At 38.3% G+C, this 14241-nt stretch overlaps 1 protein-coding gene across 4 annotated transcripts in view; it reads right to left on the bottom strand.

Annotated features, from left to right (window-relative positions):
* The window catches only part of Tmem87a (transmembrane protein 87A), a 47251-nt gene that overhangs the window by 23256 nt on the left and 9754 nt on the right, over positions 1-14241 (bottom strand). For all 4 annotated transcript variants that reach the window (XM_021639395.2, XM_021639394.2, XM_021639396.2 and 1 more), the window contains exons 4-7: positions 13919-14032; positions 11290-11343; positions 11152-11196; positions 4343-4460 (exon numbers count right to left, since the gene is read on the bottom strand). In XM_021639395.2, the coding sequence (XP_021495070.1) occupies positions 4343-4460; positions 11152-11196; positions 11290-11343; positions 13919-14032 (331 nt within the window). The remainder of the gene's footprint in view (positions 1-4342; positions 4461-11151; positions 11197-11289; positions 11344-13918; positions 14033-14241) is intronic.

The raw sequence follows: 14241 nt of genomic DNA, 5'->3' as shown, positions 1-14241 counted from the left end.
TTTCAAAATCAGAATATTTTTTCAAAAACCTTAAAATATATAATGATCTATCCAAGTAATACACCTTTCCTAGTAAAATAAGGTGTAAAAACAATCCAGCAGCTCCCTAATTATGTAAGCGGAATCTTCACTCAAGAATGAAAACCAACACGGCTGTTACACACAGAAACCCTGTCTCCAAAAAAAAAAAAAAAAAAAAAAAAAGAAAGAAAAAAGGAATAAAAAACAAAACCAAGAAAAACCCACATAGATTCAGATTCAGAGCACAGCACCATTTATAAACTAGAACTGACCTTTTCCAGAACTTGCTATAAAACATTTGCAAAAAAAAAAAAAGACAAAAACAAAAACAAAAGCCTGACTAAATAAACAGCATTTAAGGAACTGAAAAACATGTTATCTATAAGATGAATCAGAGAAGTTTGCCTCATTGAAGCAATTCTACTGATTATAAGATTAACTCTTTTTAGCCAGTCATGGTGTACATAAATACATCCCCAGCACCTGAAAGGAGAAGTAGGAGGATGAAGAGTTCTGTGATATCTCAGCTACATAGAAAATTTGAAGCCAGTCTGAGCCACTCTTTTATATTTCAATAAAAGATCATGTTGTCAGTGGTGCATGCATTTAATCCCAGCATTTGGGAGGCAGAGGCAGGTGGACCTCTGAGCTTGAGGCCAGCCTGGTCTACAAACCATCCAGGCCAGCCAGGGCTACACAGAGAAACCTTGCCTTGAAAAACAAAACAAAAAAGATTGATGGTTTAAAAAACTGTCACCAGTAGGAGCTGAATAAAGTCTAGGAACAACTGACGTCAGACTCTGGCATAGCTGGGTCTGGCGCGTGACTGTAATCCTAGCCTTCGGTGCCAGGCTCCGTCAGAGGTTTTCACAAGGAGATGAGAAGCCACTGTAGTGACACAGACCTACACTCTTAGCAAGGATTGTTTCAAATTTGAGGCTAACCTGGACTATATGGTAGACCTTGTCTCAAAAACAAAGAAAAAGACACCTGGGCTAGGTACAGCACTTGCATAACATATGTGAGGCTCTAGGTCTAATCCCAGCACCGGAACAAACAAAGATAAAGAAGAGACCGTTCAGAGATAATTCTAGACTTCCAGATGGCATTGTTAACCAAACCATGTCTTAATCTGTCTCCTCAGTTCCAAAACACAGACGTGTAAAGAGAGAGAGAAAGAGAGACATTAAGTGTGAAAACGAGACAAATACTTCCAGGAATCAAAATGAAATGGAAACAGAACAACTCAAGAGGTTAAAGCCTCAATCATGTTGGACTCTGGTTGTAAAAATAGGGTATAGCCCAGCACAATGGCTCACACCTGTAATCATAGCACTCAAGGAGGCATAGGCAGGTAGATCTGTGAGTTCATGGTCAGTCTGATCTACAAAGTGAATCCAGGGCAGCCAAGAATACACAGAGAAACCCTGCCTCAAAAATAAATAAATAAATAAACAAACAAACAAGCAAACAAACAAAAATCAAGAACAAAGAAAGGTCAATGAAAAAGCATAAAGTGGTTGGGGAAAAAAAGCTAAAAGCCAGTTCACTGAGATAAAAAAAAGAAAATTTCATGGTGAAAGCTCAAGAAAACAAAAGCAATTGTGTGTGTGTGTGGTATATGTGTGTACACGTTACATATAAGCATGTACATGTGTTGGGGAAAAGCTGATGTCAGGAAGCTTCCTCAGCTGCTCTCCATCTTAGTTTTTGAGACAGAATCTGGTACTCAGCAGCTATGCTGGCTGGCCAGCAAGCTCCAGGAATCTAAGCGTCCCTGCCTCTCTCTCCTGTGTTGGAATTACAGAGGTTCACCACTGTGCCCATCTTTTAAATTGGGAGCTAGGATTCAAAACTCAGTCCCTCATGCTTGAGCAGCAAGTCCTTTACTGACTTGAGCCATCTCTCCAAACCTGTCATTTCTGCGGTTTTGTAACAAGGTCTCATGGACTTCAAGCTGGCCTCAAATTTGCTATGAAACCCCTGGATCCTCCGGCCTATACCTCTTGATTGCTGGCATTATGTCTACACATCATGCCTAGCAATATTAAAGACTGTAAAAAGAAACAGACACAGACACTTGTAAAGAAATATGAGAAAAAAACATGTCAATAAATTTGAAATCTTGAAAGCAATCAACACTTTCTCAAAACACATGCACACCTCTGATGCGAGGAAAAGAGAAGAACTACAACAAAATACTTTTCACTATTAGATAAAACCTACACAGGCTGGTAGACAATACTGCAACCATAACATAGGAAAGCTCTCACAGAAAAAATAGGTCAGTTTATTCTTAGCCTTGGCTGTCCTGGATGCTTTGTAGACCAAGCTGGCCTCGAACTCACAGCGGTCTGCCTGCCTCTGCCTCCCTGAGTGGTGGGATTAAGGGCAGGCACCACCATGCCCAGCTGTGAATTTACTCTTTAAAACTGTCTCACAGAATATAAAAATAGAGACATTCTCCAATTTACTACATGAGGCTATCATAATTTGCATCCCAAATCAAGTGAATGATACTATGAGCAAAGAAAATTACAGGAAAACTTATCTTGAAAAGAGACAATAAATAAAAGGAATCCAATAATGTATCTGAATGTATGTTTGTGTGTGTTAAGAACAAGCAAAAATAAAAGAACAGTTTCAAAATAGAAACGAGTTAATACAATTCAGCACAGCATCACAGGAACGAGAAAGCCAATATGATCTTTTTTTCAGACAGGGTCTCACTATTTAGCCTGGGCTGTCCTGAAACTTGTTATATCCCTGCTTAGGTCTTGAACTTAAAATCCTCTTGTCTCAGGCTCTAGAGTGTTATGTTATATAGGTGAATGCTACCATGCCTGGTCTACATGATAACTTTAATCCATACACAATTAAGCCATTGAGTAGACTGAACTTTCTTACTATTAAAAAGAAAAAGAGATGGTAAGTTTGGAAACAAGGATGTTGCAGGGTGTTTTATCCCATTGTGAGCGATGAGATTGTGAACTGTAATGACCTGGGTTCTTGTCTGGTGTGGTTCAGCCCTAAAACACACCTTTAATCCAAGAGCTTTCTGTACACAAGATTTGATAAAGCTAACCCGAGGTCAAGAGGCAGCTGACAGGGATTTAACAGAAAGGAGGATCTTTGAGTTGCAGAGTATTTAAGACAGTGTGGAGAAGAATAAAGAGCTTTTGGCTTCTTCCTCCTGGGCTGTCAGAGAGCTGCCAGGCCTTTTCTTCCTAGGCCATCAGCTGAGCTAGCAAGCTTTTGGCTTTTTCCTTCAGGACATGAGCTGAGTAGGAAGGTCAGTTAGGTGTTTTCTCTGCCTCTCTGAGCTACAAAGTTTTCACCCCAGCATCTGGCTCTTGAATCTCCTTTGATAAAATCTAATGTTTGAGATTTTTCTTTCTTTATAACAATACAAGGACATTCTTATCAAAGTAAGAGTATGGGGTGGGGGCAGGAATAGTAAACATTATATTTAATGGTGAAATGTACCAATACTGCCAATAAATTCAGAGGTAAGACAAGGATGGCTGTCATCATTGTTTCTACTTAATACTCTACTGAGAAAGCAAGGATAGGGAAGAAAACTGCACAGTACAAATTAAAATCAAAAACGGAAACCACAGAGAAACTACAACCAGTTACTGAAAAATTCTGTAGGTACAGAAAAAAGAAAGATAAGAAAATTCTTGAGGCACTGGAAAGATGGCTCAGCAGGAAAGAATATAATAACCTCCTCTTCCAGAGGATCCTAGCACCCATATTGGGAGGCTTACAACCACTTGTAACTCCAGTACAGGAACCTGAGCACGCATGGACATAATCAAACATAAACACATAATTTTTTAAAAGTCAAATCTTTAAAAAAATCTTTATAAATCTTTAAGAAAAATAAAAAGTTGATGTCGAGAAATTATCAATGATAATTAATTTGAAACTTCTAAGCTTTAACATGGAGACTCAAGTTTTGAAAATTCTACTTCAAAATACTAAAGCCCACTAATTAAAAACATTCACAGCAGGCTCCTTCTCCAGCACCATGCCTGCTGCACACCGACATGCTTCCCGCCATGATGATAATAGACTAAACCTCTGAACTGTAAGCCAGGCCCAATTAAGTGTTTTCCTCTATAAGAAAAAAAAAAAAAATTCACAGTAAGAAAGCCAAAGGAAGTAAAATAAAGCCAGGTATCTGTGATCTATAGAAAGTGTGTGGGGCTGTGCCTGGATATACAAAAATATTTCTAATTTTCCCATCTCATATTGATCATGCATGAAACAAACAGAAAGCAACAGATAATTTCTAAAAGATAAGAACTGAACTTACTGGTAAAAAGGTTACTTAGTGCATTTTCTTTTGGTGATTCCTTTGAGGATGAAAGGCCAACATGCACGATAAAAATGTATGGTGCATCTTGCCAAGTCTGCAATGGTTCATGCATTGCCTAGGGAGAAAAGGGGGCATCAAAACTTCAAGTCTCAAGAATTCAGAACACAAGTTAATAATATAGTATAAAAATTCTGCTCTAGAATACGGCCCAGAAATGTGGTGGAGTATTTCCGCTTTCACTCACTGAAATGGGATACAAGCAAAACAACCTTATACGACATATGACAAAGTAGGCGAGATTATGAATTGATAAAATACAGTCCCTTGTATCCTTGCCATATGAAGGTCTAAAATAAACGTATTTATTTTTTAAAAGAAAAACTGCATATTAAAAATCACCGAATTTAATCTAACTCTTAACTCATGCTAGAATATTTTATATATCTCTCATAAAATTAATTTTTTTTATTTTTTTAATTTTTTACAATCTATTCATTTTATATCCCAATTGTAGCCCCCTGCCTCACCTCCCAGTCCCACCTTTCTTCCCACTTCCCCCCATTCCCTTCCCCTAGTCCACTGAAAAGGGGAGTCCTCCTCCTTTGACATCTGATCCTAGCTTATCAAGTCTCATCAGGACTGCCTGGCTTCTCTTCCTCTGTGGGTTGGCAAGGCCACATTGCCTGGGGGAAGTGATCAAAGGGGAGGCAACCAAGTTCATGACAGAGACAGCCACTGTTCCCTTATAAAATTTAAAATAAAGACCACATCATATAAAAACATTCTTGATGTTAATACAGAAAATATGCAGTCTCTTTCTGTCTCTCTCCTGAATCACATTCCCTTCCCCAAACTACCACCAGAATCTTTCACATTCCCTTTCCCAAACTACCACCAATGTCGTGGTCTCACATTTAAATAAAAGCTCTCACCTTAACCTACTCTAGGTGTGTAGAGAGGCAGTGATATTTGCCTCTTTAAATCACTGCCTTTTTAAGATCAGGGAAGTTAATAGTCCTTGACTCTAAGGGACAGTGATCCTTGATTTCCTCACTCAGTCGTCTTTACAAACAAGATTAAAATGTAAAGATAAAGGAGATGCAGAAGAGCAGGAAATCATGGAGTGGGCCTGGTCTAGCAGCCTTCAGAGGTATGCATCACAGGTTTTTCAAGTTAGCCTATCACTCCTGGGGCACTGTGTGCCTTTCAGTTCCTGAAAAACCGAAGAAGCACACTTTCAGGAAGTGAAGCGTTCACACCAACTGCGTATCTTTGCATTCCCTACAAGTCAGCGAAAAATATACAGGTTTGACAGTCTTAGACATTAATCCTGTATATCCTATATAACTTGCAAATATCATTGTATCCTAGCAATTGCAACTGTACTGGCAACCATTATATTCTGTTTCTGATAAAAGTATAAAAAGCACGGGGCCACATTCCTCTCCTGTTTCCACAAGAAGTTTGTGTCCCGTGTTCAAACACGTATACAATTAAAAAACCTCACGTATTTACCAAAAAAAAAAAAAAAAAAAAAGTATAAAGTATAAAAAGTCTGATCGCTTGCAATAAACCTGTCTTAGACTCAATCTTACTGAGACCCCTCCAACTCCCTCTGGCTTTAATTTCCACCATCCACATCAGGAGATGCTGGCTTGGTAAGTAAGCACTGGCACTTGCCATGGAGGAAAGCCTTGGTCTCTTCATCTGTAAAAGGAAGCACCACCACTCAGACTTGCAGCTAATTACTGTGGTCTTAAAGGGAGAAGGTTTGCCCAGAGATCTACAGATAAGCACTAACAAAATCCAACAGATTTATACATTTTACTCCTGTGGAATCACAGGTCTTCGCTAATAACCAAAATGTCCTGCAACCTAAGGAGAAACATGGAATGCAACAGATTGCATGACACAAACTTCAAGTCCAAGTAAACATATACTTTTTTTATGTCTACATTCCCTAGTTATTTCAGTAACAACTATATGTCATGTTGAAACCATACTCTGACCTCAGCTGGTCTCTCTCTTCAAAGAGGATGCTGGGAAATGTATAACTTCAAAGTCACAGGCATCCTATGTCCTATTACTTACAATTACTGAACCTTTACTGAACTTAGTCATTAACCAATTAGTGTAATAAACCACTCTGCTATTAATTTCTTACATCTTAAAACTCTTATAAATTTCAAAATGTACCTACTAATTTTCAAAGTCTAGGATTTGACAAGCGTAGTATCTTTAGCTCTCAGATCTAGATTTTATATGCCAGGCACTCTGTTAAGCATGTAACATTTGCTACATGTTTAGTCTTGACAAACCTATCAGATAAGCAGTTAGTGCTGTGTGATGTTATTTAATTGAGGTACATTTCACATATGTCATAATTTTAACAATGTTACTAAGCATAACATAATTCAATGCAATGTGACACCAAAACTATTTTTTTGAGACAAGGTCTCTCAAGCTGACCTTTAACACCTGTGTTTAAATAATTCTATTACTTCAGGTTTCTAAGTAGCTGGGACTAGACAAATGTCCTAGCACCCAGCTCCACAATGTTGCTAGCCTCCCAAGAGCAGAGCCTTGTTCATTAGACCATAACACTCATCTCTCCTTCCCACCACCACCTGACACAACTAACCTACTTCTTGCTTCCAGAGATTTGTCTACTGTGGACATTTCCTATCAATGGTTGAACTGAACAATGTTTGTCCTTTAACATCTGGCCGGTCTCACAGTTTTCAAAGTTATCTCTGTTGTGGCATATATTAGTACTTCATTTTTGTGAATAATACTGTAACTTACAGGCACTAAAACCTTGTTCTTCACTTCTACTTGGAGACTGAAACTTGTGAGTATCCCAAGTCTAGAAAGTCATGCCTTCATCAAATTGTTTATTCTTCTATCCGTCTTTTCTCCTCAGACTTCCATTATATGCACACTGGTCCACATGCTAGATGCATTGGTCTTCACGGCTTTGTTTCCTTCTTTTCTCTCTCTAGTCCTCTGAATAGGTAACCTCAGCGGACCCGTCTTTGGATGCATTCTTCTACCTGCTCACGGTGACAGCCCTAATCAGTTTTTCATCTTAGTCAATGCTCTTTGTGGCTTCATGGTTTCCAATATTGTTGCTGCTTTGTGACAGGGTGCCACCATGTAGCCCAGGCTGGTCTCAAACTTTCTGGACCCCTCCTGTTTCAGCCTCTCAAGTATTGGCTTATGACAATTACAAGCACAAGTATGTATCTCAGTTTTGCAATTTCTATTTATTTCTTTTTATAACTTTTATCTGTTTCTTCCTGGTTTTCCTTGGCACTCTGTCCAAACTTTCCTTTCATTCTTTTGAGCACATTTTAAAAAGTTTATTCAAAGTCTTTCTTACATCTACAGTGTGAATGTCTTCAAAGGCTTTTTAGAAATTCCATTTAGATTTGCCACTTTCTTTCTTTGCATAGTTCATAACTGTTTACTGAAAACAGAACATTCTGGATGAAAGAAGATCCTGCCCCCTCACTGACTGGTTGTGCAGCAGCTTGGTGCAGGGAGCAGGAGGGATTTCTGAAGTTGTTTTGTTTAGTAGCTTTTCTAAACAATTTTTGTAAATTCCATATACATTGTCCTATATGGTACCAGCATCTGTGCTTGTTTATTTGCCTGACTCCTTTCTTCCTTTCATTGTTTTCTGTTCTGGAAACTGAATCTAGGACCTCATGCATGCCAAGCAAATATTCTGCTACTGTGCTAAGCCCCAGCCAAATTTGTGTTCTTGTAGCTGAGTGGCTGCCTACTATTTTAACAAGATTTCCTAAAACATCATGAGCTGAAAAGATCCAGCCTAGTCCTTGCACACTGAAGCAAGCCCTCACACTGTGTGTGTGTGTAGTCAGAAGACCAGCCGGCATGTGTCAAGCATGTGTCAAGCATGTGTCCTGTCCTGGCACACACAAGAGTTTTTCAAAGCTCATCTCCTCCCAAATATCTCCTTCTGCCCTTGTTCTTTCCAGGTTTTGTGGTCTTATCTATTTCTTGCCCACCTTCCCTATGATGCTACAGCCTAGAATTTTTGTCTCTAAATACACTTAGCAAACACAACCAAAATGCCTTGGGAATGCTGAGTTAGGCAGAACACAGACAAGTCCTTAACCAGATTCTTCAGGGAGCTGTCAGTCCTGACAAAAATAGAGCCACAATCCTTGAGTAAGTTCTATATTTATATCCCTGGCACCAACAAACTTATCCAGAACTGGAAGCTGCCATTATCCTATATGATCTGTGAAGCAAGGGGTGATGAGTGATTTCAAACACCATAGCACTATACCAATGCAATGTAGCAGCTTCTTTCTTCAGAGATGGCTCAATCACTTAAGATGCTTGCTGCAGAAGCCTGGTAACCTAATTCTGATTCCCAGAACCAGTATAAAGACGGAAGGAAAGACCTAACTCCACAAAATTGTCTCTGACCTCCACTTGTGCAACATGACATGCATGCACCTCCCCCAGCTAACAGATCATGACAGGGGCATGTAGTAATCTAAACACAGATACTCTGAGAAAGATACAGTATATGGAAAACTAAACCTGCTGTTACCATATAATCATCAATTATGCTCCTTTGCATTCACTCAAATGAACTAAAAATCTATATCCACACAAAAACCTCACACAAATGTTTATGCCTAAAACTTAACAACAATCAAAATGTCCTTCAATAGGTGAATGGATTCCAAACTGTGATATAACCAGACAATGAAATACTACTCAGCTCTGAAGAGAAATAAGCTATCTAACCACAGGAATATTCAAATACAAAGGACCTTATAAAGAAGACAATCTGAAAAATGCCATACACTTATCTGACTACAATCAGGTGATATTTCAGAAAATGTAGATATTTACTAGATAGATAATAAAAAGATCATCGATTGTCAGGGATTAGGAAGGATTGTTAGAGCCCTGAAGCCACCCTGTATAACAGCATCAAGGTGGAAATGTCACTGTACAGTTGTCAAAATCAACAAGATACACAACACAAACAGTTAACACTATGTAAACCAGGGTGGCCTAGAACTCACAGAGATCCACCTGCTATGATTAGAGGTGTATGTCAGCATGCCCTGCCCAATAATTATTTTTCAAGTTATGATCAACTATATGGCAGCCACAAGAAAAAGCAAAACAGACTAAAAACTACACTCACTTGAGCTGATTGGCAAGCTGCTAAAAGCCTCTATTCTAAGGGTTTCTCTGACCTGACTCAGAATCAATGTTATGACACCTGTCAAAACCATTCAATAGCAACTATTTACGACCACAGCTGCCTGCTGTGACATTAGCAGCTGCACTTATTAAGAAGCTGAAAAAAATTTTAAAAGAAAAAAATGTAGACTGGGAAGTACATTTGGACTCTGAACTCTAAACTATCCTGGAAATCTAGAAAGCCACACAGGTGTACAGGGCTACACATAGCTCAGGAGAGAACTGAGAAGTCCTCATCACTCAGGGCTCTAAGCAGACAGGAAGAAAGTTAAGGCAGAATTGTTAAACTGGGAAACAAGCCACACACAGTCATGTATTATGATTCCATCATATAAAAGGCCTCAGACAAATCCCAAGATGGAAAGCTTAGTGACCGAGGACAGAGCCTGTTGGGGGAAGGAGCAGGGTGGACTGACAGTAGGTACAGAGTTTGAGTTAAGAATTCCAAAGTTAGCAGCTAGTGGCTGCAGTAGCTTGCAAAAATACACTAAAGCCTACCAAATTTTATGCTTCCAAAGGGTGAATGTGTGATTAGTATGTTTTCATAACATTGTTAAAAAAAACTAGAAACACAAGGCTAGAATGTGGCCCAGGCCTTACGACCTGCACTTAGGTCCAGCACCTAGGAGGCTTGCCTTGGGCTATACAGTCAGTCAGATTTTGTGAAGCGAAGAAAGCCCAAAAAATAAAAACTTAAAAATTAAAACTTTAAAAGCTTTGTGGAAAACATAATCTAGAACAGTTAACTATATATTTCGTCTATATTTTAAACTGACAGTGTTTTGAGGCATTAGTAATATATTTCTTTTTTTAAAAGAATCGTATGCATATGTGTCTATGTAAACGTCTGCCTGGAGAGGCCAGAAAGCGGTGTCAGGGACCTAGAGTGAGCCAGCTGATATTGCTGGGCGCCAAAGAGAACCTGGGTCCTCCAGAAGAGCAAGTGCTGCCTCTCCCACCCCAGGAAAGTTACAAACGAGCCTCCACACAACTGTATTTATAAAAATCATAACTAGTTTTTGGCCTTATTTCAATTTTCTAAAGTTTCTTCCCAACTATATTCGATCAGATAATTTTAGACAAAGTTTAAATTTGAACTAGTTTCTTCTTGTTTACAAATATTTATTGACAGAGAGAAAGGATTCCCAGGGTAAAACAGGTTTTATTACTAATCTTGTTTTTGTTTTTTGAAGACAGGGTTTCTCTGTATAGCTCTGGTTGTCCTGGAACTTGCAATGTAGACCAGGCTGGCCTTAAACTCATAGAGATCCACCTACCTTTGCCTCCCAGGTGATAGGAATAAAGGCATGTGCCACCAGCACTCAGCTTAGGTTTTACTATTTTATTAACAAATATATTTGTTTTTAAAATAATCTAGAAAACACACAGAAGAAAGTAAAAAACCACTCATAGTATTATCTAGAAACAGTCATCACCACCATTTTGGTATGCAGTTTCTAGTCTTAATTTCCTTAAATGTTACAACACCAAAAGAAAACTATTCAAACATCAAACACATACCCTAATGCCTCAAATGCCCAAATACTTACAATTTTGTCTCCAGTGTAGGTAAGATTTGTTCCATTTTCCTTAGCCTTTAAACATTAAAACAGAAAGAAAAGAAAATTAAGAAAATTAATTCACAGATTTTACACTGCTCTCAGAAATATGTAAGGAAAAACAATTACCTCCTGTTTTTCTCCTAAAAGAGGAAGTCGATGCATAAGATCCCCAGAAAAGCTCTATTAAAAAAAAAAATTAAATGAAAGATGTATAAATAGCAAAAGCACAGCTCAAAATATGTAGAAGTGGTTAAAACAAAACATGTACCATCATAGTAAAAAACAGCATCAGCAGAGAAAAATATTTCCAATTAATTACAAACAAATGAAGAAAAGCCCACTGAGTATAACATGACTCCAACTGTCAAGTGTTTCCATGAGAAGGACAATGGTGAAAGCCTCAGACAGAAGACACATATGTCAGGTAGAGGAGGCAACAGACTCCCTCTAATTCAAATCAAAAAATGAGATTTAAAATCATTAGTAGCTGAGGTATTTTCCTTCCTCAGTAAATGGATTGTGCAATTCAATGCTTACATTAGCCTGGAAGATAGGAACCCTTACCAACAGAAGTATATCCTAATGACTCCAGAAAGAAGACTACAGCAGACCTGAGAGTAACAGGATGCAACAAATGGATTTCCTTAATCAAATCCAACCAATCCTTCCAACTGAAGGAATTAATTTAAAGAACTAACAAAAGACAACAAATTTCTCAATGACAGTTTCTTCTGTTTGCTGTCAATTTTGTACCATTTTAAAACTTTTCTTTTCCTACTCAATAGTCTAAGCTATGACAAGATCCTCAAAATTAATTATCAATCGCTTCATCTATTTACTAATTATTAATGATAATCTTCAACCCATTACTTCTAGTGACTGAATAGAAACCCTCCCTTCTGGTGAACTGTATGCTACATTACAGCAGTTTCCTAAGAATCCCCCAGCAAATGCAACAAAGACAAAGTGAAGCCACTGTTAGCAAAAACAATAGCTCTTTTCAGTATCTCTAAAACCTTCTACACTCTAAAAATTTTCCATCCAAAAATCAGAGTTAGCACTTATTTCTAAAACACAAAAATTCAATTTCAGACCTGTGTTGGTATAATGTTCTTTTGGAATGTATAAACTTTACCCTTGTTCATTCAAATGCTGATTTCTCTCCCCCACTCTCTGGTTTCAATCTGGACATTGCATTGTGAATCTTATTCTAAGCACACCTGTCTCAACTTTGTGTAAACATGCCAAAATAAAGCAACTAGCCACAATGTTGAGCAAGGGAAAAGAAGCAGGAAGAGAGGGAGGAGCCAGAGGACAGGAAAAATGGGAGGCAGAGAGCTGGGAGAACAGAGGCAGGAGAGAGATCTTGGAACGACGTGGAGAGATGGGCTGGACCTAATATATCACTAAAAGCAAATATAATGTGAGAAATCTAAATGTTAGGAAACGATAAGGGCTTGGAGGTTTAGAATGGAGTAATTATTGCCCAGCATTGTGTTCTAGGTTAATTAAATAAACCCAGTCTGTGTGGTGATTTGGTTACACACTTGTTTAGGATTAACAGCAAGCTTTACCAGAAGATATATCAATAGTAAATATTAACTATACCTACAACAGACCTGGGTGATGGCTTAGTGGGAAAAAATGCTTGCTGTTCAGGCATGAGGACCCTAGTTCAGAGCCTCAGCAACCACATACAAAGCCAAGCATGGTGGTGTAAGTATGTAAGCCCAGGATAAGAGAAGCAGAGACAAGTAGATCTATCCCAGAGGTTCACTTGCTATTTAACCTACCCAAAACAGCAAGTACTAGGTACCATGAGTAACACTGTCTCTCTCTCTCTCTCTCTCTCTCTCTCTCTATATATATATATATATATGTATATATATATAAATGAGGAAAGAAGCGAATGAGGAAGACAGCGCAATGTCAACCTCTGGCCCCCACTTACACACATGTGCATGGACAAGCACATCAACATGGATGTATATGGATGCATGCATGCGTGTGCGAATGCACAAACATTGAAAAGGTAGAATTTCAAATAAAAAACAGCATTTATGTGGTTATATGATTATGTAAGCATTAATAAATGTATTGTCATATATATTATTCACCTATTTATTAATCACCCTATTTATACAAACAAGGTATAAAATTCAACCCTAAAGTAGCAGTGCCCTTTGGTTTCAGATGTATAATAATAAAATGTAAAGATGCCGATTATCTGAAGACATATCAACTAAATGTAAAAATTGCTTTGTTAAATGACCATCAAGAGACAAATAGATAAATAAAATGTGTTACATACATGTAATACAGTTTAGCCCTAAAAGGGAATCAAATTTGGGTACATGCTACAACACAGATGATCCCAGAAAACAGAGTCCATACCAAAAAGAACAAAAATCAAGTGTCTGTATGAAGTACCCAGAATTGTCAAATTCATAGGACAAAAATAGAATAGAGCAAGGTGCTGGAGGGGATGAAAGACTGTTGAATGGGCAGAGTCCTGTTTAGCAGGACAACAGTCTGGCAACAGACATTGGTGATGGCCATACAACATGAACTCAAAGCCACCCAACTCAACATTCAGAAATAGTTAAGACCACAGTGCAGCTTCTAAAAGGATCTGCTCATAACACAGAAGGAAGATGCAGTTGTCCCTCTTTAACAGTATTAAAGTGCCTTCTAGAAGAAAGAACCAGCATATAAACATCCCTTCTCTTTCCTTTCACCCACTGTCAGAGTTTACCTGTGCTTTATAGAGTTCACTACAATTCTGAAATAATTTTGATGATGTTTGGTATCTCCCAGACAAGCCTTTTTTTTCCTTGAGCATGTCCAAATATGTCTCTGCTTCATCTGTCTAGAAAAACAAAGAAGATACAAAGTTTTAGCTCATCTGGTGTGAATCAGGTGTTTAGAGGACAACAAAGAGTCAACTCGTAGTACAAATACAACTTTGCCACTTAAAGACCAACAAGAGAAGCTGGGGACATATTCACTTGCTAAAGTGCTTGTCATAAAAGTACAAACACTAGGTTGGGCCTCAAAACCTTTGTGCAAGAAGCTGGA

This window comes from Meriones unguiculatus, chromosome 18 (genome assembly GCF_030254825.1).
Source record: "Meriones unguiculatus strain TT.TT164.6M chromosome 18, Bangor_MerUng_6.1, whole genome shotgun sequence".
In the NCBI taxonomy this organism is placed as follows: domain Eukaryota; kingdom Metazoa; phylum Chordata; class Mammalia; order Rodentia; family Muridae; genus Meriones; species Meriones unguiculatus.
This window is presented reverse-complemented; position numbering and strand designations above follow the sequence as displayed.